Source organism: Suncus etruscus, chromosome 6 (genome assembly GCF_024139225.1).
Source record: "Suncus etruscus isolate mSunEtr1 chromosome 6, mSunEtr1.pri.cur, whole genome shotgun sequence".
Taxonomy (NCBI): domain Eukaryota; kingdom Metazoa; phylum Chordata; class Mammalia; order Eulipotyphla; family Soricidae; genus Suncus; species Suncus etruscus.
The window spans coordinates 55,319,467-55,342,110 of record NC_064853.1 but is presented as its reverse complement, the minus strand read 5'-3'; the positions used below and the strand labels follow the sequence as shown (position 1 = coordinate 55,342,110).

At 49.1% G+C, this 22,644-nt stretch overlaps 1 protein-coding gene across 1 annotated transcript in view; it reads right to left on the bottom strand.

Moving 5' to 3' along the window:
- HSPG2 (heparan sulfate proteoglycan 2) overlaps nt 1-22,644 on the bottom strand; it is an 85,572-nt gene that overhangs the window by 26,534 nt on the left and 36,394 nt on the right. Inside the window, exons 36-52 of the mRNA XM_049775565.1 lie at nt 19,192-19,284; nt 18,774-18,854; nt 18,401-18,631; nt 15,798-15,911; nt 14,163-14,290; nt 13,953-14,039; nt 12,346-12,404; nt 12,016-12,183; nt 11,777-11,887; nt 7,725-7,825; nt 7,455-7,635; nt 3,318-3,458; nt 2,992-3,141; nt 2,776-2,918; nt 2,281-2,416; nt 2,039-2,193; nt 1,704-1,866 (exon numbers count right to left, since the gene is read on the bottom strand). Of these exons, the coding sequence (XP_049631522.1) occupies nt 1,704-1,866; nt 2,039-2,193; nt 2,281-2,416; nt 2,776-2,918; nt 2,992-3,141; nt 3,318-3,458; nt 7,455-7,635; nt 7,725-7,825; nt 11,777-11,887; nt 12,016-12,183; nt 12,346-12,404; nt 13,953-14,039; nt 14,163-14,290; nt 15,798-15,911; nt 18,401-18,631; nt 18,774-18,854; nt 19,192-19,284 (2,242 nt within the window). The remainder of the gene's footprint in view (nt 1-1,703; nt 1,867-2,038; nt 2,194-2,280; nt 2,417-2,775; nt 2,919-2,991; nt 3,142-3,317; nt 3,459-7,454; nt 7,636-7,724; nt 7,826-11,776; nt 11,888-12,015; nt 12,184-12,345; nt 12,405-13,952; nt 14,040-14,162; nt 14,291-15,797; nt 15,912-18,400; nt 18,632-18,773; nt 18,855-19,191; nt 19,285-22,644) is intronic.

Genomic DNA, 22,644 nt, shown 5'->3' with positions numbered 1-22,644 from the left:
TTTTTATTGGGGGGTGTTATCCTGGCTCTGTACTTAGGAATTAATCCTGTAGTGTTCAAGAGGCCATATGGGATGCAAGAGATTAAACCTGAGTTGGCCGCATGCAAGGCAAATGCCCTACTCACTATACTATCTCTCTGTCCCCTGGCCTCACAACTGTGACTTTTTTGTTTTGTTTGTGGTATCGGGGATAGTACTTGACCTCACACATGCCAGAAAGCATTCTACCATTGAGCTTTGCCCCAGCCTTCATGACTTCTTATCGGTGACAAGTTGCTCTAGCCTGCAGGACCTTCAGTGTCCAGGTCAAGCCTAAGAATGCTGGCAACAACTCAAAATCTGAAAACAGCTCAAGTGTCCAAGAACAAATACGTGGATAAAGAATCTGTGGTAGCTATATACAATCGAATACTATTTGGCTATAAGAAAAGATGAATTTTTTTTTTTGTGGGTCACACCCGGCAGCGCTCAGAGGTCACTTCTGGCTCTACACTCAGAAATCGCCCCGGGCGGGCACAGGGGACCTTATGGGATGCTGGGATTTGAACGAAAGTCCTTCTGGACACAAGGCAAACGCCTTACCTCCATGCTATCTCTCCAGTCCCAAAGATGAATTCTTATAGTCTTCTGCTAATTAGAGAGTATGATGCTGAGAAAAGATAGCCAGGGACAGACAGATAGACACAGATGACTATGCTCACATATGGGATATAAAAAAGCTGATGAAGGAGGGGGCTGGAGAGATAGCATGGAGGTAAGGCATTTGCCTTTCATGCAGAAGGTCATTGGTTCGAATCTCAGCATCCCATATGGTCCCCCAAGCCTGCCAGGAGCAATATCTGAGTGTGGAGCCAGGAGTAACCCCTTAGCACTGCCGGGTGTGACCCAAAAACCAAAAAAATAAAAAAAATAAAAATAAAGCTAATGAAGGAAATCACAAATGGTCCAAAGCAACAGAGCAGGGAGATGGAGTGGGGATGGGGGACACTGAGACATTGGCAGAAGGAAACAGATATTCTGTGTATGTGTGTGTGTGTGTGATTTGAACTTTTATGTTGCAGTATCATAACGACAGTGAACCAAGATAAAAATTTTAAACTGAACTAGAGAAATAAATGCTGACAACATAGTGACTCCTTCCTAAAGAGAACTGCCATGCATCCACAGCACAAGTGGTGTTGTCCCCATGTCATGGATGAGGAAACTCAGAGCCTCAAAGAAAAAATGATCAGCTCAAAGCCTGAACAGTGCTGAGTGAGTGAGTAAGTGAGGATTTGAACTCTGAAAGCAGAATCTCCCTTATGGAGTGTCCAGCAAACCAGCCTCACCCACTCTTGATCCCCTGGCCTTCCTGAGAGCCTGCCTGGAGTGTCCCCTCTTGTATAGATGCCCCTAAGAGACTGCAGGCATGGGGGCTGGAGAGATAGCACAGAGGTAGGGTGTTTGCTTTGCAAGCAGTGGATCCAGGATGAACAGTGGTTTGAATCCCGGCATCCTATATGGTCTCTCCCCCCACCACCCCACCCCCCACCCCACCCCCGTGCCTACCAGGAGTGATTTCTGAGTACAGAGCCAGGAGTAACCCCTGAGCACCACAGAGTGTGACCCAAAAACAAACAAACAAACAAACAAATAAATAAAAATAAAGAGACCACAGGCTTCTTCCCTGTTGCTAGAGTGGGTTGGACCCAGCCCATACCCACCTGACTCTTGACCTGGCCTGGAGCTAGAGCCTGACTGGGGATCATGGGGAACAGAGATGACGATGGAGGCTTCCTTGGGTCCTGATGCCGTCTCCACTCGGCACACATATTCTCCAGAATCTGCTGCTGACACCTGGGGGAGCCGTAGCCGGGCACCATGGACCTGGGCAGAAATGGGGGACAGATCTGTGAGTTGAGTAAAGGACCATGATCACTGGGTCAGGGGACAGTCATCAAGTTTACTGGGAGCAGCCACCATGCCAGAAGCTAGGGAGACCCCTCCTGAGTTTGGGACCTCCCATAGGACCCTGCCAAAGACTTAGAAACCCTCCTACCTGCGTGTGGGGAGGCAGGTTGCCCCCTCGCTTGTACCATGAGATCTCGATCTGAGTCAGCCCTGTTACCACACAGCTGAGGTCCAGTGTCTGTCCTTCTGCCACTGCAGGTGACGAGGACTCAATCCGTACTGGAGGGGTGCTGGCTCCTGAGGCTGGGATCCAAGGGGGACTAAGTAAGACTAAGAGGAGTCTGGGCTGGCTTTCCCCATTCCCTGGCTTGGCCCTAGAGCCCCCACTACCTGGAAGGACCACCACTTGTATTCTGGCCTGGGCGGTGCCTGTGGGGCTAGTGGCCACGCAGAGGTAGAAGCCAGAATCACTGGTGGTGATGGCAGGGATAAGCAGTGTGGCGATGTCTGTGCGCTCAGACCGTGCCTGCCAGGGGGCAAGAGGGGGCATCAGAGGAGAGGCCATGGACAACCACCCACCGGGCACCAGCAAGGAGATAGGAACAGATTCCAGGGAAGGTAATGAAAGGAGACTTAGGCCCCACTGTGGACAGGGAGAGGAGAATTGATGTGGAGGGAACAGAAGAGAATAGGAAGAATGGGGAGGGGATAGCTGGGATGGGAGGGGACAGTAGGAAAGGAAGGAGACAGAACAGATGGGGAGGGGACAGGAGGAATATGGGGAAAGGAAGAGTAGGGTGAACAGAAAGGATGGGATGAGAAGTGGAATGATGGGGTGGAAGGGGAGGAGAGGGGATACAGGAATTCCCTGATCTATCTTCTCACCTGTGGAGGGAGGCTTCCTCCTTCCTTTCTCCAGGTGATGGTAGCACTGGGCACACCAGCAGCCCTGCAGTACAGTCTAACCGTGCGACCTTCATGGACTTGGGTCCTCTCTGGGCTCACCTGGACTCTTGGCCCATTGCCCCCTGCAGACAGAGACCATGAAATCTCCTCTCTGAAGGGCTGTGCTCACCTAGTGCCCCATCCCTGTCCTCTCACCTTGCACATGGAGCATAGCCCTGGCTGCGTGCTGCCCGGAGCTGCCATGGAGCTGACACAGGTACTGGCCCTGATCTGAAGGCTCCACAGCTGGCAGGAGGAGGATGCCACCATGGACTCGTGCCTTCTGTGGGAGCTGGCCTCTAGGCCCTGGTATGGAGAACGAAAGTCAGCCCCTTCCCTGGGGATGAGCATAGCCTGGTCCCCCAGGGCTCATGCTCCTACCTCACCTCCCTTGGCTTGGGCACTCAGTGGCCAAACACCCTGCAGATGCCCATATATATCTAGGGAGCCAGGCCCTGGATGGAGGCTTCTGTGGGCCTCACCTGACCACTGCAGGTTGGCCGCTGGGTTCCCATGAGCACTGCAGCGGAACTCGGCTGTCTGTCCAGGCTGCACTGTGAGCTGTGGCGGGTGGATGGAGATGGCAGAGCTGGGCAGGCCGGGGGAAGAGGGGTGACCGGAGGCTGGTAGGGCAGGAGGAAAGCATGTGCTCAGAATGTGGAAGGTTGTTCCAGCCACAGAATTGGAGGATCTGCAGCTCTTCTTGCTCTATGCAAGCATATCAGGCCTGTAGCTGCACAGAGCAGCTGAGGGGCTTTGAAGACATCGGTGGTGGGACCCGGGTATGACAGGTGGGAGAGCACAAGCCCAGCATGTTAGAGACCCCAGATTCCGTCTTATTTTTTCTTTTTAAATAAATTTTTGTTTTGTCTTGTTTTTGAGTCACAGCTCAGGGATTACTCCTGTGATTTCTCAGAAATCACTACAGGCAGGCTCCGGGGACCATATAGGATGCTGAGGATCGAACCCAGGTCAGCTGCGGGCAAACACCCTCCCCACTGTGCTATCACTCTAGCCCCCTTAAACAAAATTTTAACTGAATCACCATGAGATATATACAAAGTTGTTCATAATTGAGTTTCAGTCATACTATATACAGCACCCATCTCTTTTTACCCAGTTCACATTTCCTACCACTAAGGTCCTCTTTTCCTCCCATCCTCCTGCTGCCTACCTCAGCAGACATTGTTTTCTCTATCTCTCTTTCAGTCTCCCTTTTTCCCTTTTAGACACTAGTCTACAATACTGTTACTGATATGAATGAAGGAATATAATGCATATCACTTATTTCCTTTCAGGTTCAGTCTTGGGCATTGCATATCCCCTTGCACCACCCAAGATGGCCCTGGCTCTGGGCCTCAAATACTGCCAGATCTAAGCAAGACTAGGCATGAACTATTCCCATGCCTAATTCCCAGAACTATCCAGGCCACACATCCCTGCTCCCAACTCCCCATGAAAAACAACATGTCAATGGGATATTTTCTTTTTTCTCTGTAGGAAATATTTAAGGGATTTCTATAAAAAGGAAAAGAAACTCTACATGCCTAAAAGCACAAAATGTGGGAGAGAAGAAAAGTAGTAAGGGGTAAGGCACTTGCATTGCATATGGCCAATTGCAATTTTATTTCTGGTACCTCATGTTCTCCTAAGCAATGCTAGGAATTCCAGAACACAAAGTCAAGAGTAGCCTTTAAGTACTACTGGATGAGGTCAATGACCCTTCTTCCCACAACCAACACACACACCCTGAAATAGATTACATCCTTTGATAATTTTTATTCATTCACAGTCAGTGCTGTTTCTATACCATCAAGAATACCTTTATACCCGATACCAATTGTCATTAACTCAGTTCAATGTTTGGCCAAATCAGAGATTCTGTGGATCTTTTCTTTAAAGAATGGGTCATATTATACTAATTCTTTTGTCTGTTTTGTTTTGGGGCCATACAGTGCTCAAGGCTTACTCCTGGCTTTATGCTTAGGGATCATTCCTGGTGGGGCTTGGGGACCATATGTGGTGCCAGGATTTGAACAAGGCAAGTTGCATACTATCACTGGCCCTGTGTTAATCCCCTTTTTTCCCTTTTACTTTGGGGGGACCCTCATGCGGTGCTCAAGAGTTCTAGTGTACACTTCTGATAGTACTTGATCAAATAGGACAGATATTTCAATGTGCAGGTCTGAGGATGTAGCCCTGCTCCCATCCTGCAGTGCTGGGTGCCATCAAGGCCACACCTGGCAGTGCTAGGGAGGTAGATCTTCCACTTGTGTGCTCTTCCCCCAGCTCTGCACTTGGGTTTTTTCAAATTTTGGTACAATTTTGGATAGTATCCCAGACATTTGATGTATTCCATTAAAAGCTTCTGGATTTTATTTAATTCATCTAAAAAAAATGTTGCTTTTGTTTCTTTATTTTCAGGTTTTAACTCAGTTCAGTTGAACACTTACTGCAATCTCTGCTTCTTAGGTACTGTATTTGCCGGCATATAAAACAACTGGGCATATAAGACGACCCCCTAATTTTGCAGTTAAAACATAAGTTTAGGCCTATATTCTCTGTATCAGACAGAACGTTCCTGTGTTGCATGTGCTGTATGTGTTCCTGTGCTCATGTACCACAGTGAACCAATCACAACAAGCAAAGGTTCAAAGGTTATACTGTCATAGACTTCCTTTCTGGCTCTGACCAATCTGAGCAGGCTTTTGACTGTGTAGATTCGGGTCCAGAACATTGTCTAATTTGCATGCATAAAAAGCCTGCTTGGATTGGCTGAGTTAGAGAGGCTGTCCGAGCAGCCTTGCAGTGATTGGTACCTTATCATAGGCACCTTTTCTGGTAATTCCCTGGTGGGTGGCGTCAGTTAATCTCCCCCACTACATGAACTAAACAACACCCCATCCTCGGACCCTAGCACTGAACCACCAACAATGCCAGAAGTAGCCCCCAGATCTCCTGAGTACTGTTTGGGAGCCCCCAAGAAAGAGATTTGGAAACTCTGCGACCTGATTATTTTTTGTGTTTCATTTAGCGGCATATTGAAACATTTTTCGGGATATACTCGGCATATAAGACAACCCCCAATTTTCGGTTGACTTTTTTTTGTTTCAAAAGTCATCTTATATGCCCGAAAATACAGTAGGTTCAAATTTCCACTTAGAGGTCCATATGAGATGGTTTATTCTCATCGAATGCAAATCAGGTGTCAATTAAGCCAAAAGAATCTTGTCGCTGGGGACAGAGTGATACTATAGTAGGAGGACGCTTGCCTTGCATGTGGCCAACTCATGCCTGATCCCCAGCATCCCATACAGCTCCCAAGCCTGCCACAAGCAGAGCCAGGTATAACCCCCGGTGTGGCTAAATAACCCCCCAATAAAATGTTGTGGATTTTTTTTTAAAAAAATTACATTTTAGTTTTTGAGTCACTCCTAACGATGCTCAGAGGTGCAACTTCTAGCTCTGCACTCAGAAATTGCTCCTGGCAAAGCTCAGGTGACCATATGAATACTGGGGATCAAACCTAGGTACAGGGTGCAGAAGGTAAGCTCCTTACCTGCTATGCTATCTCTCCAGTTCCTCTTGCTAACTATTTTTTGGTGGGGGACACACCTGGCAATGTTTAGGGATCATTCCTGGCTCTGCACTTAGTTAGGAATTACTCCTAATTGTGTGCCTAGTGGGATGCCAGTGGTTGTGTGCAAGGTAAACATCCTACCAGCCCCTCTACTTCTTTACTTGAGACCTACACATGGCTCTGTATTGCTTTTATTTTATTTATTATTTTTTTTGGTTTTTGGGCCATACCCAGTAATGCTCAGGGGTTACTCCTGGCTATGTGCTCAGAAGTTGCTCCTGGCTTGGGGGACCATATGGGACACCGGGGGATCGAACCACGGTCCGTCCTTTTATTTTAATGTTATTTTGTTTTCTGGGGCACACTTGGTACTGCTGGGGGTTATTCCTACACTGATATTAGGAGTCAAATGTGGGGCTCCTGCATACAAAGCACACACAGCTCTTTGAACCATTTCCTCTCAGAGAGCTCTGAGAGCTTTTGGAATAAAATCCAAAGTCCCTGCTTTGATCCCTTGCATGCACTCCCCTTTGTCCTTATTTGCAAGACTTCTCCTCCACCCCCATCTCCCCCATCCTCAGACTCCACCACATGCTCTCGCTTCAGCTTCCTGACACGTGTTGCCTCCTCTGCCAAGAGAGCTTTACCAGATCCTTTTATTCAATTAATCTTGGTGGTGTCAGGGACTGAATCCAAGGCTTGATGCAAATGTAAGGCATTTGCTCTTTGAGTCTCATTCTTGGCCCCCACTCTTTAAGCGACTGACATCTCTTTATTTCAGGTCTCAGTTCAGAGGTCATCTCCTCAGAGAAGCCCTCCCTAACCACGCTGTGAGTGATTAGCTCACCCTCCTCTAGCCTTATTTCCCATTTCTGTTTTCTCCTAGCCCCATTCTTATCATCATGCATAACTACTGTCTGTTGTTTGGTTCTTGTGCTTACTTTCTCCTTTCTAGGAAAGGTCCAACTACAGGGCAGAGGTCTTGGTGGGTATGGGGTGGGCTGAGTTGGGTAGGGGAAATTTGGTATGAACTCTGTACCTTGCACATGCAGCGTGGCTGTGCCCTGGTCCATGGCAAACATGTTGGAGCCGGTGCACACATAGGTGCCTGCATCAGTGGGTTGTACGTTGCGGATGGTCAGGATGCCGTTGAAATCCATGGCACGAGAGGGCAACCTCCCATTGTGCTGACGGGTCCACACCAGGGTGTAGGCAGGGGACTGTAGGAGGAGCCAGGGGAATGAGGTGAGGGTCTGTGGGTGCTCTGAAACCACCCCTCCTATATCACCCTACTCGCCGTCCTGCTCACCTTGCTCTTGGCTGTGCAGATGAAGGTGACGTCGACTCCAGGTTGCACACTCTGGCTCTGCTGTCCCTCCACTGTCACAGTGATGGGCTTGCTGGGAGCCTCTGTGGGAAAATAGGGCATGCCTCAGTGAGCAGGGGCTGCCCTGGGCCATGGCTCCTCTCTCCCTTTCATCTGCAGAGTCACTTCCTCCTTTCCTACCTAGTGTAGATCCCCTCCTATATCCTGGCCCTCCTGCCCTCCTTTTGGCTGACCTCCATGTCCACTTTATTCCTACTGGCACCGAGCTGCCCACAGACTGCCACTGAGAGCATCAACCTTGACGTCTGCTTGGCTCTAGCTCCAACCACAGGCCACAGACCTGCTCTTAACACGTTCATCACATCTTACTCAAGCTGAGCTTTTCTGTCCATCCAGAGTGGAGAGTGGATTTCTATCCTTCCCAACAGTCACCTCATAACTCCTCCTTTCTCCCTTCTCCCTTGGGTCCCCTTTCACTTCAATAGCTTAATGGCTTGTTAACCCATACTAGTTAAGAAAACAGAAACCGTTCATGAGAATTTCCCAATCTTCCCAAAATGCTCATCTTCCTCTGTCCTGACTCCTGAATATTCTCCTGAGCCACTCCTTATATTCTGAATGTTGGATCCTACTCAAGGGTCTTCCTGCCACTCTTCTTGCTCTCTTTCCTTTTGCTCCTCTGACTAATGACCAGACCTCTCCATCTCCAAAAATGGCCCTTGATCCCTGCTCCCCAGCTACATCCCATTTCTTGGCCCTCCTTCAGAGCCAACATCCCCAAAAGGGCTGTTTACACTCATGGTTTTCTCACGCGTCCTCAACCAACCTCACTCATTTGGAGTCTATCCCTTTGCTCAGCTGAAACGGCTTGGTCAAGTCCTCCCCTTCCAAGGTTATTTCTTGGCCTAACTTCCTGCCCCACACTGCCAGGAAAGAGATTCTACCTCCAGGAAATCCTTTCCAGTTCCCAAGACACCCACTGTCTGTCTTCAGGTCTCCTCCAGCCCCTTCGTCTTTCCTCTGCCCTCCCTCTTCCAAAGGTCACAGTCATGTCAGATCCTTGCATCAGACTCAGAATTTCACACACAGGAAATAGGTGCTTTACCACAGAATCACATTCCAAGCCCCTGCATGCTATAATTTTGTTTAAAAAGTTGAAGGAGGTCCCAAAAATGGGAAGAAGAGAAGAAACTTGCCCAAAGAAATACAGATAGCCAAAAGGCATATGAAAAAAATGCTCAACACCATTAATCATCAGGGGGATGCAAATTAAAACAACAATGAGATATAATCTCATACAAAAGAACACACATGGTACACCACAAAGAACAAAAACAATCAGTGCTAACATGGATGCGAGAAGAAAGGGATTCTCATTCACTGCTACAGGAATGTAGATGGTCCAGCTTTGTTAGAAAACAAAATATAGGGCCAGAGTGGTAACACAGAGGTAGGGCGTTTGCCTTGCACCTGGCTGACTCAGGTTGGATGCGGTTCGATCTCTGACAACTCATATTGTCCCCTGAGCTAGGAGTGATATCTGAGCACAGATTCATAAATAATCCCCAAGCGCCACTAAGTGTGGCCAAAAAAGAAAAGAAAGCAAAAACAAAACAACAAAAAAGGGGAAAACAATATATACATTCCTTAAAAAACTAGAAATTGAGTTCCCATATGACTCAGCAATATTACTCCTAGGAATATATCCTAGGGACCCAAAAACACAATAGAGAAAAGGCATCTGCCCTCCAATGTTCATTAGAGCACTATTCATAATAACCAGAATCTGAAAACAATCCAAGTGCCCAAGAACAGATGAGTTGATAAGGAAACTATGACCCATCTACACAACGGAATACTATTCAGCTATTAGGAAAAGTCAAGTCATGAAATTTGCTTATACATGGATGAATATGGAGAATATTTTGCTGAGTGAAAAAGTCAGAAGGAGAGGGATAGATATAGAATGACTGGCCTCATTTATGGGATATATATTAAAAAGATAGTACGGTAAAAATATCCCAAAACAATAAGGTGAGGACCAGGTGAACAGGTCCATGGTAGGAAGCTTGTCAAAGAGTAGGGAAGTGGGGTGGAATGAAAGCACAGAGGGAAGGCATTTGCCTTGCATGTGGCCAACACAGGACAGACCACGGTTCAAATCCCGGCATCCCATATGGTCCCCCAAGTCTGACAGGAGCAACTTCTGAGCGCAGAGCCAGGAGTAACCACTGAACACTGCCGGCTGTGACCCCCCCTTCAAAAATAAAATAAAGGGTGGGGGAGTGCAGATAGAGCAGAGAAGTGACCGCTATGACAATGATAGTTGAAAATGATCACTCTGGACAAGAAAGGAGGTCAATTGATATGCACGATATCCTTCAGGAACAATATTGCAAATCAGTGTCTAAAAGGAAAAAAGGAAGAGTGAGAGAGAGAGAGAGAAAGAGAGAGAGAGAGAGTGAATGAGAAAGAGAGGCAGGCATGGGGAGGGCAGGAGGAAAAAATGGGAATATTGGTGATGGGAAATGTGCACTACTGAAGGGCTGGGAGTTGGACACTGCATGACTGAACTTAATCATGAATAATATTGTAACTGTTCATGATGACTCAATTAAAATTTTATTTTAAAAAATTGGGGGAGGGAAATCTGGAGAAGATAGCTCAGTAAACTGAGCATTTTCCTTGTATGTGGCTGACCTGGGTTCAATCCACAGCAGCCCATATGGTCCCCTGAGGCTACCAGGAGGTATCTCTGAGCTCAGAATCAGGACTTAGCCCTGAGGACCACTGTGTATGACCCAAATGTCCCCACTCCCCCAAACAAATGGAAGAGGGACCTAGGGAGATAATACAGAGGTTAAAGCCCTGCATATGACCCACCCCAGTTTGATACCCATCACCCCATATCAATACCAGGAGTGATCCTTAAGCACTGCTGGATATGACCTAAAAAAAGCAACCCCCTCCCCTTATAGAGGTTTGGTGCTCAGGGGACTATGCAGTACTGGAGATCAAACCTGGGGGTCCTGTGTGCAAAGCCTGACTTTAAAAGCTATCTTGATTTTAACAGCTCTCACATTTATTTCTCTACCTGTGGCCTCTTTAGAGAGTCCCAGATTTATACAAACAAGTAGCTGCCTGATGATCTATTTGATGCTTCCCCATATATATCAAACTCAACCTCAAATGGGGTGGGGAGGGCCTGTGGGACCAGCCCACAGCAGGCAACAACTCACATCAGGGCCTGCTCCAACCTTTTGCGAGGGCCCTCAGAGCCCATTCCTTTGCCAGCTGCCACCTGCCCAGACATATGGGCTTTCTCAAGTCACTGAAGGCCACTATGACCACCCACAAGACGCCTCTGGACCAGGCCTCATCCAGCGATCAGCAACAGCTGAGCATACTCCAATGGTACATTTTATTGGGGATCTGCCCGGAGTGTTCTCAGCTGCTTTCAGCAACTACTGCTCATGGTAGGAACTGACTGCCAAGATACTTATCTGGTGCCTCTCTTCCCCATCACTGGATATCCAAGTAAACGAACTGACGCAAAAAGCCTGTCTCTCTAGGGACTAGAGAGATAGTACAGTGGGTAGATAATTGCTTTGCACATGGCCAACCTGGGTTTAATCCCCCGCATCTATCTCATGTGGTCCCCTGAGCCCGCCAGGAGAGATTTCTTTTTTTTTTTTCTAAGAGAGATTTCTGAGCTTAGAGCCAGGAGTAACCCCTGTGCACTGTCAGGTATGACCCAAAAGCCAAAAATAAAAAAAATCCTTGTCTTCATTTTCACCCTTTGGGGGAACTCAGGTAGACACATACCTATGAGAGGCGTTTCTCCGTCCCATATGCCTGGCTTTGGGACCCCAGACCCTTGCTTTTTGCCCCAATTGCCCGCTGCTCCCACCACCCCATTCTCGTCCTGCCTGCTCAGACTCCACTTACCCATCCCTGCAGCCAGTGTCCTGTTCAGGCCATCATTCCCTTCCTTAGTCCCCACCCCAACTGGATCTGTCATCCTGGGGACTCACCAGTGACCAGCAGCTCTGCCCGGCTGGTGTTGGCATGCTGGAGGTTACGGCAGGTACAAATGTAGACTCCGGCATCTGATGGCTGGATGCTGGGAAAATGAAGCTCAGCACCTAGAGGGCAAGGAGCAGAGTTCATCAGTGGTCAGTGACCTGCCATGCCTTCCCTCCAGGCCTAAACCACTAGAAGGGAAAGGATAGGCCTGGGCCTCCTCTCCCTGCTCTAGGGTGTCCCGTGTCACCTTGATGGCGCTGCTGTGTTCTGCTGGATAGGGGCCGCCCGTCCTCACGGGACCAGTAGAAGTAGTGGGGCAGGTTCCCAGTCACCTGGCAGCGCAGAGTGTGGGAACCACCTTGGGTCACAATGCTCCGAGCAGGATGGATCTGGACTACTAGCAAGGCTTGGCCAGCTGAGAGAGGGACAGGAGAAACTATTCAGCTAGGAAGCCCCATCTACCGGTTGGCCGCCTTCCCAAACATTCCCATGGGCTCCCCAACTCTGAAACCTCTCACACTCCCTAGACTCCTTACCTTGCCCATCCCCCTGACTCAGGGCCATGGACCCTACTTACCCTGTGGCACACACCGGCCACCCCGGACATTGGGGTTGCCCACATAGCCAGGGGCACACCTGTAAGAAGAAACAAAGACTAGCTGTGGCAAGCCCTTGGGGGGGGGGGTGGACTTGAGGAATCAGAAGTCCAGTCGGCTGCCCAGTGAGGGAAGAGGTGGTTGAGAGAAGGATTTGAGAGAACTAAGAGGGCCCATGTGGGCCTGTGAGCTGAGAAGAGGAATTGTAAGGGAGGGAACTCAGGCGGGAAGGCCCTATTCTCAGAAGGACAGCATATGGGAATACGCCTACGCCCACAAGCAGGGTCATGGTGACCCACGTTTAGAACAAGACTGAATCTCAGAGACAATTTCCTGGCATGGAATTATATATTTGCATGAGTGCCTTTATTTGGAGGGGGTCACATTTTATTGGGCTTAGGGGTCATTCCCAGCTCTGTGCTTGGGGGTTGTTCCTGGTGGTGTTCAGGGGACAATGCAGTGCCAGGGATCAGCTGTGTATAAGACTGCCTTAACCTCAGTGCTCTCTCTCCAACCCAGTATGATTCCTTTTCCACTGTCTTCTATCAAAGGTGGTGAACATGTATTATAAGAACCATATAAGATCCCCACCCTAAGTCCATGATAAGGAACTCTAAACTAAGACAAGCCCAAATCCAAGTAAAGTGTACTTTCCACTCCTAGCTGAAGAAAGAGAAAAGAATAAATAAATAAAATAAAATAAATAAATAAAATAAATAAAATCAAAGTTGGTGCCTCCAGGAATAAGGAACTAGGGGTTGAGTGAGGTTGGAAAAAAGGCTCCCTTGATAATCAAAGTTTGAACCAGAGTAACCCTTGACAGCCAGGGTCTGTATCAGAGTAAATCTTGTCAAGCAGGGTTCGACTCAAGAGTATCCCTTGACAGCCAGGGTTCCAATCAGAATATCCCTTGACGACCAAGGTTTGAATCAGAGTATCCCTAGACAACCAAGGTTGAGCCAGAAAAATCAATGATTAATTAAGACATCTATACAATGCAATGATTATACTGTTAATGTGCTGTGAATGCTTGTAATTTCTATATAAACTGCTTGAAGATTTGACTCGGGGTCCTTGCCAAGATTCCCTAGTTGGATGAGGCTCGGACCTTGGTTAACCAAATAAATTCCCTTTTGCACCTTGCATTATTGGAAGCGGTCTCTGACTCTTAGCGCTGGGTGTCAACTTGAACCCTAACAGTAAAGGAACTAAGTCCAGTTTGTCCACTATATTGCCCATCAGTTTGACACATTATTTGGCCCCGCAGATGCAAAACCCATGAACAAGTGAATGAAGCTTAACCTTGAAAACTAAACAGGAGCAAGTTAAGAAAGGTAGAATATTCCATGCAGAGGGAACATAAAAGGACCTGACCATCTAGAAAACAAGTGGTTAAGGCCCACTAGAGTTGGGGGGTCAGAAGTTGGCTGAGGCTGATCCCCTCAGGGCACCTGGTTCCAAGGACAATGGGGGAATGTTGGAAAGGATGTGGGTATAGGAGGGCCTAGCACAGCTGAGAACATTGGAGCCACATCCCATGGGACTCATCTCTGGAGTTCCCTCGCACTGTTCTGGACAGCCAACTTACTGCTCACAGTACTGGCCAGTGTAGCCAGCCTCGCAAGCTGTGCAGCGGTATCCACCGGTGCCCAGGCTCTCACACGTCCGGGAGAACCTAACAGAGGGATAGCAAAGTCAGGTCTCAGGGTGCCTAGAGCCTTGCCCCCTCCCTCCACCTCTGCACTTAAGGCCAGCACAGTGTTCATCTCTCCCCTTGGGCCTTAAGCAAGGGACCCACATGTTCTCTGGGTTGGTGAGTGGGCAGGCACAGGGCTGGCAGTCCTCTGGTGTTCCAGCGGTGGCATCGCCATAGTAGCCGGGAGCACACTGTTCACAGAACTCCCCAGTGGCACTGTGAAGGCATTGCTGTAAGAGAAAAGGATATCAGTTGCACTGATGGCCACAGGGACCCAGTGTAGTACTGGTGAGCCATGATCTAGAAACTATATTTGTGAGGTTATTTCATGAAAAGGTATTTCACCAAAGATTTCACCAAGAATGTTCATTTCAGGGGCGGGTTATGGAAGCAAAACGCTGGAGAAAAGTTATATGTGAAGAAGGAACTGAGTAAGTTAAAAAGCACATCTGCTCAAACAGTCATCCAAAAGGATCATATACATAGTGTATCTTGCAAGTTTTTTTTTAGGCCACCCTAGCAGTGCTCACCTATAACTTCTGGTTCTGCACTCAGGGATCACTCCTGGTGGTACTGAGAGAACCATATGGGATTCCAGGGATTGAACCCATGTTGGTCATGTAGACAAGGCAAATGCCCTACTTGCTATACTATTACTCCAGCCCAGCATTTTTTTATTTTTGGTTTTGGTTTGTTTTTACTCATTAGGCCAGGAAAGGTGTATACCTAAGAAAATGCCTCAGAACACAGGGCAGAGCTTTTAAAATACCAACTCCATAATAAAGAGTGTGTGTGTTTTTACTTTGTGGGGAAGGAGGACTTAGGTCATGCCCATCAGCACTCAGGGGTTACTAATCCTGGTTCTGTGCTCAGAAATCACTCCTTGGGGACCATATGGGATGCCAAGGGATCAAACCTGGATTGACTGCATGCAAGGCAAATGCTCTTTCCACTGTGCTACTGCTCCAGTTCCAAGGGGTGTGTGTGTGTGTGTGTGTGTGTGTGTGTGTGTGTGTGTGTGTGTGTGTGTTTTATTTTTATAATCTCTCCTGAAAGATTTACAACTCTGTTTAATAGAACATGTTTCTTGCCCCATGATTAACATGTGGTCCTGCTAACCAGGCATACCCTGGAGGACCAGACATGCCCCATGCTCCAAAGTTCAAGGATAAGCAGCTAATAATATGAAAAGAGGGTCAGATTTATAGTTCAGTAGGCAGGGTGTTTGCCTTGCATGCTGCCTACCCAGGTTAAATCCCCGGTACCACATATGGTTCCTAGAACCTCCCAGGAATAATCCCTGAGTGCTGTGTCAGGAATGAGCCCTGAGCACTGCCAGGTGTGGCACCCAAACCACACACACAAACACACACACACACACACACACACTCACACTCACACTCACACACACCCCTATGCCAGGCCTCTCACATTCTCCCAGAATTTTTACTTTCTTTATGGGTTGGGTTATCTCTATGGTCTAATTTTTCTACCAATAAACATGATGTCTTGTTCACAAGCAGAAGCCTAGAGATTTCTTTATAAAGCAGGCGTTTATTACATAGTTCTGGCTGCCTCACACCCTTGAGACCAGATCTGTTGGTTCAGGTGCTTCATCCCATGAACTTTTCCCAGACACCCCCATTCCTGTGCCTCCTTTACCAGGGCCCACAGCCAGTCCTACAACCTCCCCCAGGCCCACCATGCTGCGCCTGTTTTGGTCCCACAGAGTCTTACCGAGCAGGCCCCCGTCTCTGGGTGGCACAGGTCTGAGTGGCCATTGCATTCACACAGCTCACAGTGGCCGAGGTAGAGTCCACTCCCAGTGCGTGTGTAGCCTGGGGCACAGTCCTGGAGAGGTGAGAGGGACAGTCATCTCCATCCTCAATGGGCTCCCACTGGAACCAGAGGACTCAAACCCCCTCCTAGTCCTACTCCGTCATCAGATGCTCACTGGTTCTTGGGGGGAAAGCCTAGGCCCAGCCCCCTCACCCCCTCTTTTGTTGGCAGGCCCAGGGGTGCCTGGGGGCTCTCCCAGCACAGTGTTCAAGGGACCACAAGGTGCTGGAGACTGAACCTGGGGTTCCCCCTTATGCATCACCATGTGCTACAGTTTTTAGAACTATCTTCCCAGTCACCTCCTCACCTCTCCCTTTACTTTCTCAACACTCCAGAGCTGAGGCAATGTTCTTTCCCACCCTGCCTGCCATCTCCAGGAAGTTTGCATTTTCTGAAATCATATTTCAGTCTCACTTTTTTTTTTAATAGAAAGGTTTATTGGAAAGTAGAAGAAAAAAAGAAAAGAAACTCTCCAGGCAGGGAGGAATTTAGTTAGGATTAATTCCTCATATTTTATTTATTTTATTTTTGGTGACTTTTTTTTTTTTTTGAGCTACACCCAGTGATGCTATGGGTTACTCATGGCTCTGCACTCAGGAATCACTCCTGGCAGTGCTCAGGGTACCATAGAGGATGCCAGAAATTAAATTCAGGTTGGCTACGTGTAAGGCTGTTTTCCCAGCCTCACACATTTCAGTCTTCATGGAGAGTCCTCTGCATACCCAAGAGTTTTTCCTTCCCTCACTTAATTCTCCCTTTTCTTTTTTCTTCCTCTCTCCTTCTCCCTTCCCTCCTCTCTTCCTTCCTCTACCCTATTTCTTTCTTTCTTTCTCCCCACTCAGCAGAACCCAAGACTTACTCCAGGCTCTGTGCTCAGGTATCACTCCTGGTGGGCACAAAGGACCATGTGGTGCTGGAGACTAAACTGGACTTGGCTAAGTATCAAGCAAGTGCCTAAGCCCCTATTCTATCTCACTGATCCCAAGACTTTCTTTCTTAAAAAATTCTTCTGGAAGGCTCTTTATTTAAAAAGTTAAGCCCCCAGAGAGGAAAAGATGATTAAAGTGATCAGTCTTTATGGAGTCCTTGACTTTCCTTCCATTTTGCTGAATTAAATTCACTACATCAAATGAAAGCAGCGGCATACACCGAGGATGTTTTTACAGTCCCGAATGAGTAATCATGGGTTCAGGAAACAATGAATTATGAATTTCCATTCACTGCCATGTCTTTGAAATCTCTCCAGGCCCTCCCTGGATGACCATTTCAAAGGGATGCTTTTAAGTCTTTTGGCTTTACTGTAGAAAATATGCACCAAGGATGTCGCTTTCCCTGGGAGTTTTCATTCAAAATGTGTTAAATGTTGTAATTTCAAGGGCCATGAAGTTCATGTTTGGAACTGAAAGTTCTCTGGTCACTGCCAAAGCTCACAGGTGTGACACAGAGAAGCTGAAGATGTCCCCTTGAGAACTGAGGGAACTGCCAGGGAACCTGCCAGGCTCTGCCCCACCCTGCCCCACTCTACCAGGATTCTGCCCTTAGAAGCTCCAATTCACCACATCTGTGCCTTGTGCTCTCCTGTGGTTCTCTTCAACCCTGCAGCTGCTCCTGGATTCTTGCCAAGGGGAAACGTTTGCTGCTGTGGCCTCTCCTCAGAGGTGAATGCTCCCTCATCCTTGTCTTTCTGTCTCTCTGCCATCCTCCTTCTGCACAGTGGGCCAATAGCCTGATGCCCTACTGAAAGAAGTCACTCTACCTCCAGTTTCCCAGAGGTGAGCCTTCTGCCTCACAGTCTGTTTCCCCACAAATCACCCTCTGGCATGGAACTTCTGCTGGGAATTTCACCTCATTCTATGGTTCACCTCTGAGGCTAACCTGAGTCTCTGGACCGTCTCCCTATTCTGCTTGGGTCCCAGAAGGCATAGGCAAGTGCTGACCCTTGCAGAGTACAACACAGCTCTGCACTTGGGTCTAGACACAGAGGACTATGGGGGTATAGACAGATCTGGGCTCACATTAATTCTTCCCACATTAGCTATGGGCCTCAGGGTCCTCTTGCGTCTCCTTTTCATGGGGTAGAGTCACATTCCTGATGCTGCTGGGCCCAGTAGGGCAGCTCCACAGTTCAGTGCTCAGAGGCCATCAGGGCTTGTGGTGTGCTGAGAGATATTAGAAACTAGGGGCCTTGCATCAACTTGATGTGTTTCTGCCACTTGAGCCATCTCCCTGACTCCAAGGATGCCCTTTTGGGATGGGGTGGGGGGACAAACCTGATGGTTCAGTGCTTAGTCTTGGCAATGTCCCCCACAGTGGTGTTGGGAGCCCCCTGAGCTATACCTGGCTATACAATTGGGCATGTCTTTTGAGGGAGTTCCTGGGCCAGTGTCTTCAGTTTCAAGAAAGAGTCAGGAGTTTTAAATGGCAACTGGCAGGAAAAAAGATGAGAACATGCCAAGGGCAAGGGCCAAGGGAACTAGAACCATCTGGGCCACTACACTCACCTGGCAGGACAGGCCCTCGTAGCCTGGGGGGCACCGACACTGCTCCACCTCCAGCGCCTGGGCTCCCACCAGTGGCCCAGGCTGAGCCACCTCCAGGCTGACTCCGCTAATGCTGGCCTGCAATGGCACCGAGGAGAACGTGGCCCGCACCAGGAGCTCATCCAGGTCGGCCAGCGCCATCAGCAGGTGCTCCCTCGTGGCTGGCTGCCCGTCGGTCCGGCGCCAGAATTCCTGGGGGTGGGATAATGGTGAGAGTGGGTGAGTGGCATGGGAGAGTAAGCTACAACTGGGGACCCCCACCTCCATTCCACCTGTGTCTGCCAGGGTCAAGACTGGCCAGCAGTGAGTGAGGGGGAGGAGGGCAGGTCCTCACCTCGCGGAATGCGATCTCGTAGCTCTTCTTCTCTGGGCCCTGCAGTGCTGGCTGAGATGCCACGAGCATGATGTTGTTGCCCTGAAAAACACAGGTACAGTTGAGACAAAAACTGAGGGGTGCGTAGAGGACCGAGCAATGCCAGCCTCTCCTGCACACCAGCCCCCAGCTCTCCCATCTCCCAAGCATTCATGTCTATGGGTGTGGGTCGTGGCCCTCTGCCCTTCTCCCAGCAGCTGAGCTTCTCTGACCTGGGAATGTATCATCAGGCAGAGAGGTGAGAGCTTGGGCCTCATACCCACCCCACATCCTCCACCTAGCCCAGGCCCAGCCCATGAAGGCCACGCTTCAAGGACAGTACCAACAAGGATCCTGGCCCACCCATCCCATCCCATTCTCATAAAGTCCAGTCACTTACCGTGATCTGGACGTCCGGGTCAGAGAGGGGACTGCCCTGGGGCCCGGCTCTGTAGGAAAGGGTATATCGCAGCTTTCCGCCATAGGCCCCCACCTGCACAGAGGAAAGCACCAGTCACCCCCTCAGCCCACCCTTGGAGGTAGGGGGCAAACATTTCATGAGGACTGTCTGCACCTGTCGTGTACCCCCAGGAGTCCAGGGCCAGAGTCTGTGTGTGCCTAAGAGACGGGCAATCTCACAGCGCCTTCACAGCTCCAGGGAACCTCAAACTGCCTCATTTCTGAGCTTCCAAAGCAAACCAGCAATAGGCGCTTCCCCATTTAGAGGAGTTTCCCAGAAAACAGTGTGGGCACCCTGGGAAGGGAGCAAAAGTTTGGACCTTCTCAGCTGTGAAGCTGAGGAGTCCCGAGGAGGTCTCACCTCTGGGACATGCTGGTTTGTTTGCTATCATAGAATCCATTTCCCCGCTTTTAGGAAAACTACAGCCATGATTTCCTTCAGAGGAAGCAGTCCTCTGTGCTGTTTAAGGGGCCGCCCCCTTTCTTGGACAGTGGGCACTGGAACCAGGCTGTATGCGTGTCCCTCATCTTCCCTGCCCCATCAGGTCTGGCCCAATGTGCCTGGGGTTCCTCATTTCAGCAAGCACAAAGCACTCCAGCCAGGCTGGAAGCAGAGATGCCAGCTGCTTCCCATGGTCCAGCCCTGCCAGACATCAGGCAGTCTTGGAATTCCTGGTGACACCAGCCTCAGTGATCCGAATCAGTAGACTTGGGTTTTCTGTGGCTCACCATGGGATCACTTATTTATTTACACATGCATCTTTGGTCACACTGCCCAGTATTGCCCCACTCTCCTGTGCCATTAGGGCAGGTGCTTGACTCAATGCCACAATGCATCCATCTCATCTATTTATTTACCTGAGCATTAAATCTATCAGGGAGCACTTATTAAATGCCTAATCCTCAGGCCCTGTCCTGAGGATGCTATCTATAAGCTCAAGAAGACATAAAGGATGAAGAGGCCTAGAAAGTACCCAGACAAAAACCACTTTCTGCTTGCTGTGGATGCCAGCACAGCACATCACAGTGAGGCCCAAGAGGGAGCTGTGGATGTATGCAACTAAGAAAAGGACTCTGCAGTCTGAAACCCAGATTGAAATCAAGCACCATTGACTAGACAGCTGCGTACAACTCATGAAGTGTGCCTGAGCTCTGCTTTCCTGGCGTGAAGCTGGAAGTGAACTACAGTGCCCAGACAGGGTCTCCCAAGACTGTTCAATACAGTGCCAAGCGCCCAGCCAGGGTACTTCCTGCCACTCCAACACATCCAGTTCTGTCCTTGGCCCCCGATCATTCCCAGATCTCTCCTTTCCTCCTGAAACAGTCTGCTGGTGCTGCTTCTTCAAGAGTGTCTAACTGCCTGCTACATGGGCTCTGCAGGGCACTCTGGGTTATTTTTGATGCCAGCCAGAGGCCCTGACCTTCCAGTCACATCACAGCAGACAGCAAGGGCCACAGCTTCCTGAGGGCATGCATGCAGGGCCAGAGCTAGCTCAGCAGCCTGGATGATAAGGTAAAGTGAGCCTGAAGAAGGGCAGTCCTCCCTTCCAGCTAAATCTGACTCTCAGCCAGCAGTGAGCAGCCTACTGAGGGGAAGACCAGAGCCAAACTCAACCCCACCCTAAGGAGCTTCCTCACCCTCACTAGAGACCAGGCCAGGTCCCCTCCAGGCCTTGCACTCTCAATATTTGAGTCACAAAAAGCTCTGACAACAAGCCCTCTGTGCTTTTGGACTCTGACACCATGTTTTACCTCCCAACTCCCCATTACCTTGTTCCCCAGGAAGGCCCGAGGCAGCTGCCAATAATAGAGGCTTTCAGGAAGCAGAGAGAAGCCTTCATAGGAGAGAGCAAACTAGGACAGAAGGACAGGTGGTAAGCACTGAGGGACCATGGGTCTAGGCAAGAAGGAGCCAGAGAGAGAAACCAGGGAATTTTTGCAAGTGGTAGGCCTTGGCTCAACTTCAGCATTGCATGTAAATAACTGAGCATTGCCAAGAGTGATCCCCAGCACTGAGTTAGGAGTAGGCCCTGACCACCACCATGAGTGACCTTCCCTTTCTCTGCCCCCAACCCACACCCACCAAAATTGTATAATTTCTTACAAAAAGTAAGATTTGAGAACTCAAATGAAAAAAAAAAAGAAAAGAAAAAGAAACTCAAGAAGGTGAGATGACAGAAGCATCAAGCTCAGTCCCAGTCCTGTTGTTGGGCAGCTTGTTTCCCCCCTGACCCAAACACCTCTCTCTGGATGTGTCTGGACTTGGGGTCTCCGCACATCTGTTGTGTGCCTCTTGGGTTCATACCAAGATGACTTCACACCAGACAAGGTATTTTAAGTTAGGGGATTTTTGATCATATCAGCAATGCTCAGGCTTACTCCTGGCTCTTCACTTAGGAATCACTCCTGGCTATGCTTGCAGGATATGGGATGATGGGACTGAACTCAAGTTGGCCTTGTGCCAGGAAAACACCCTACTGGTTGTGCTATCACTTCAGCAGTCCTTTCAGGGGTTATATTATTATTATTATTATTGATTTTTGAACTACACCCAGCAGCACAAGGGTTATTTCTGACAGCCAAAAGACCATAAGGGATGCCAGGGATCAAATCCCAGTCACATGCAAGGCATGTGCTGTTGTTCCAGTCCCTTTAGGCACTATTTTAACGTGGCTTTAAAAATGCTTGTGGAGGGGCCGGGAAGGCGGCGCTAGAGGTAAGGTGTCTGCCTTGCAAACGCTAGCATAGGACGGACAGCGGCTCCATCCCTGGCGTCCCATATGGTCCCCTCAAGCCAGGGGCTATTTCTGAGCGCATAGCCGGGAGTAACCCCTGAGCGTCAAACGGGTATGGCCCAAAAACCAAAAAAAAAAAAAAAAATATATATATATATATATGCTTGTGGGGATGGGTGAGTATGGAGCAAAATTAAATATATAAATAAATATAATAAACCATGGTTGGCTTCATTGAGTTGGTAGATGACAGGTTTAAAAGAAAATTAGGAGTGAACACCATCCAAGTGGTGTGCAGAAATGGACAAATATGTGAAGTCAGCTTAGACACCAGTGAGGGCCCCTTGGTGGGTGCACATACCTGAGGGCCTGCGGAGGGAGACAGAGAAGCTGAGGAGGCAAAGGAGGAAGAGGAGGCGGAGGAGGAGGAGGATGAAGAAGAAGAAAAGGAGGAAGGTGGAGCTGCTCTTAGGGCAGCTGCAGGTTTAGGAAGGGGTGCGAGCCCCTGGGGAGGGGGTTGAGGTGGGGCAGCAAAGCTGGAAAGGAGCTGCCAGATCTCAGCATCCATTCGCCTCTGGGCCTCGTCCACCTGGAGGCCGAAGAGGAAAGACAGGAAGAGGAGAGAAAGACAGTGAGACAAGGGGCCAGAGAGATAGCAT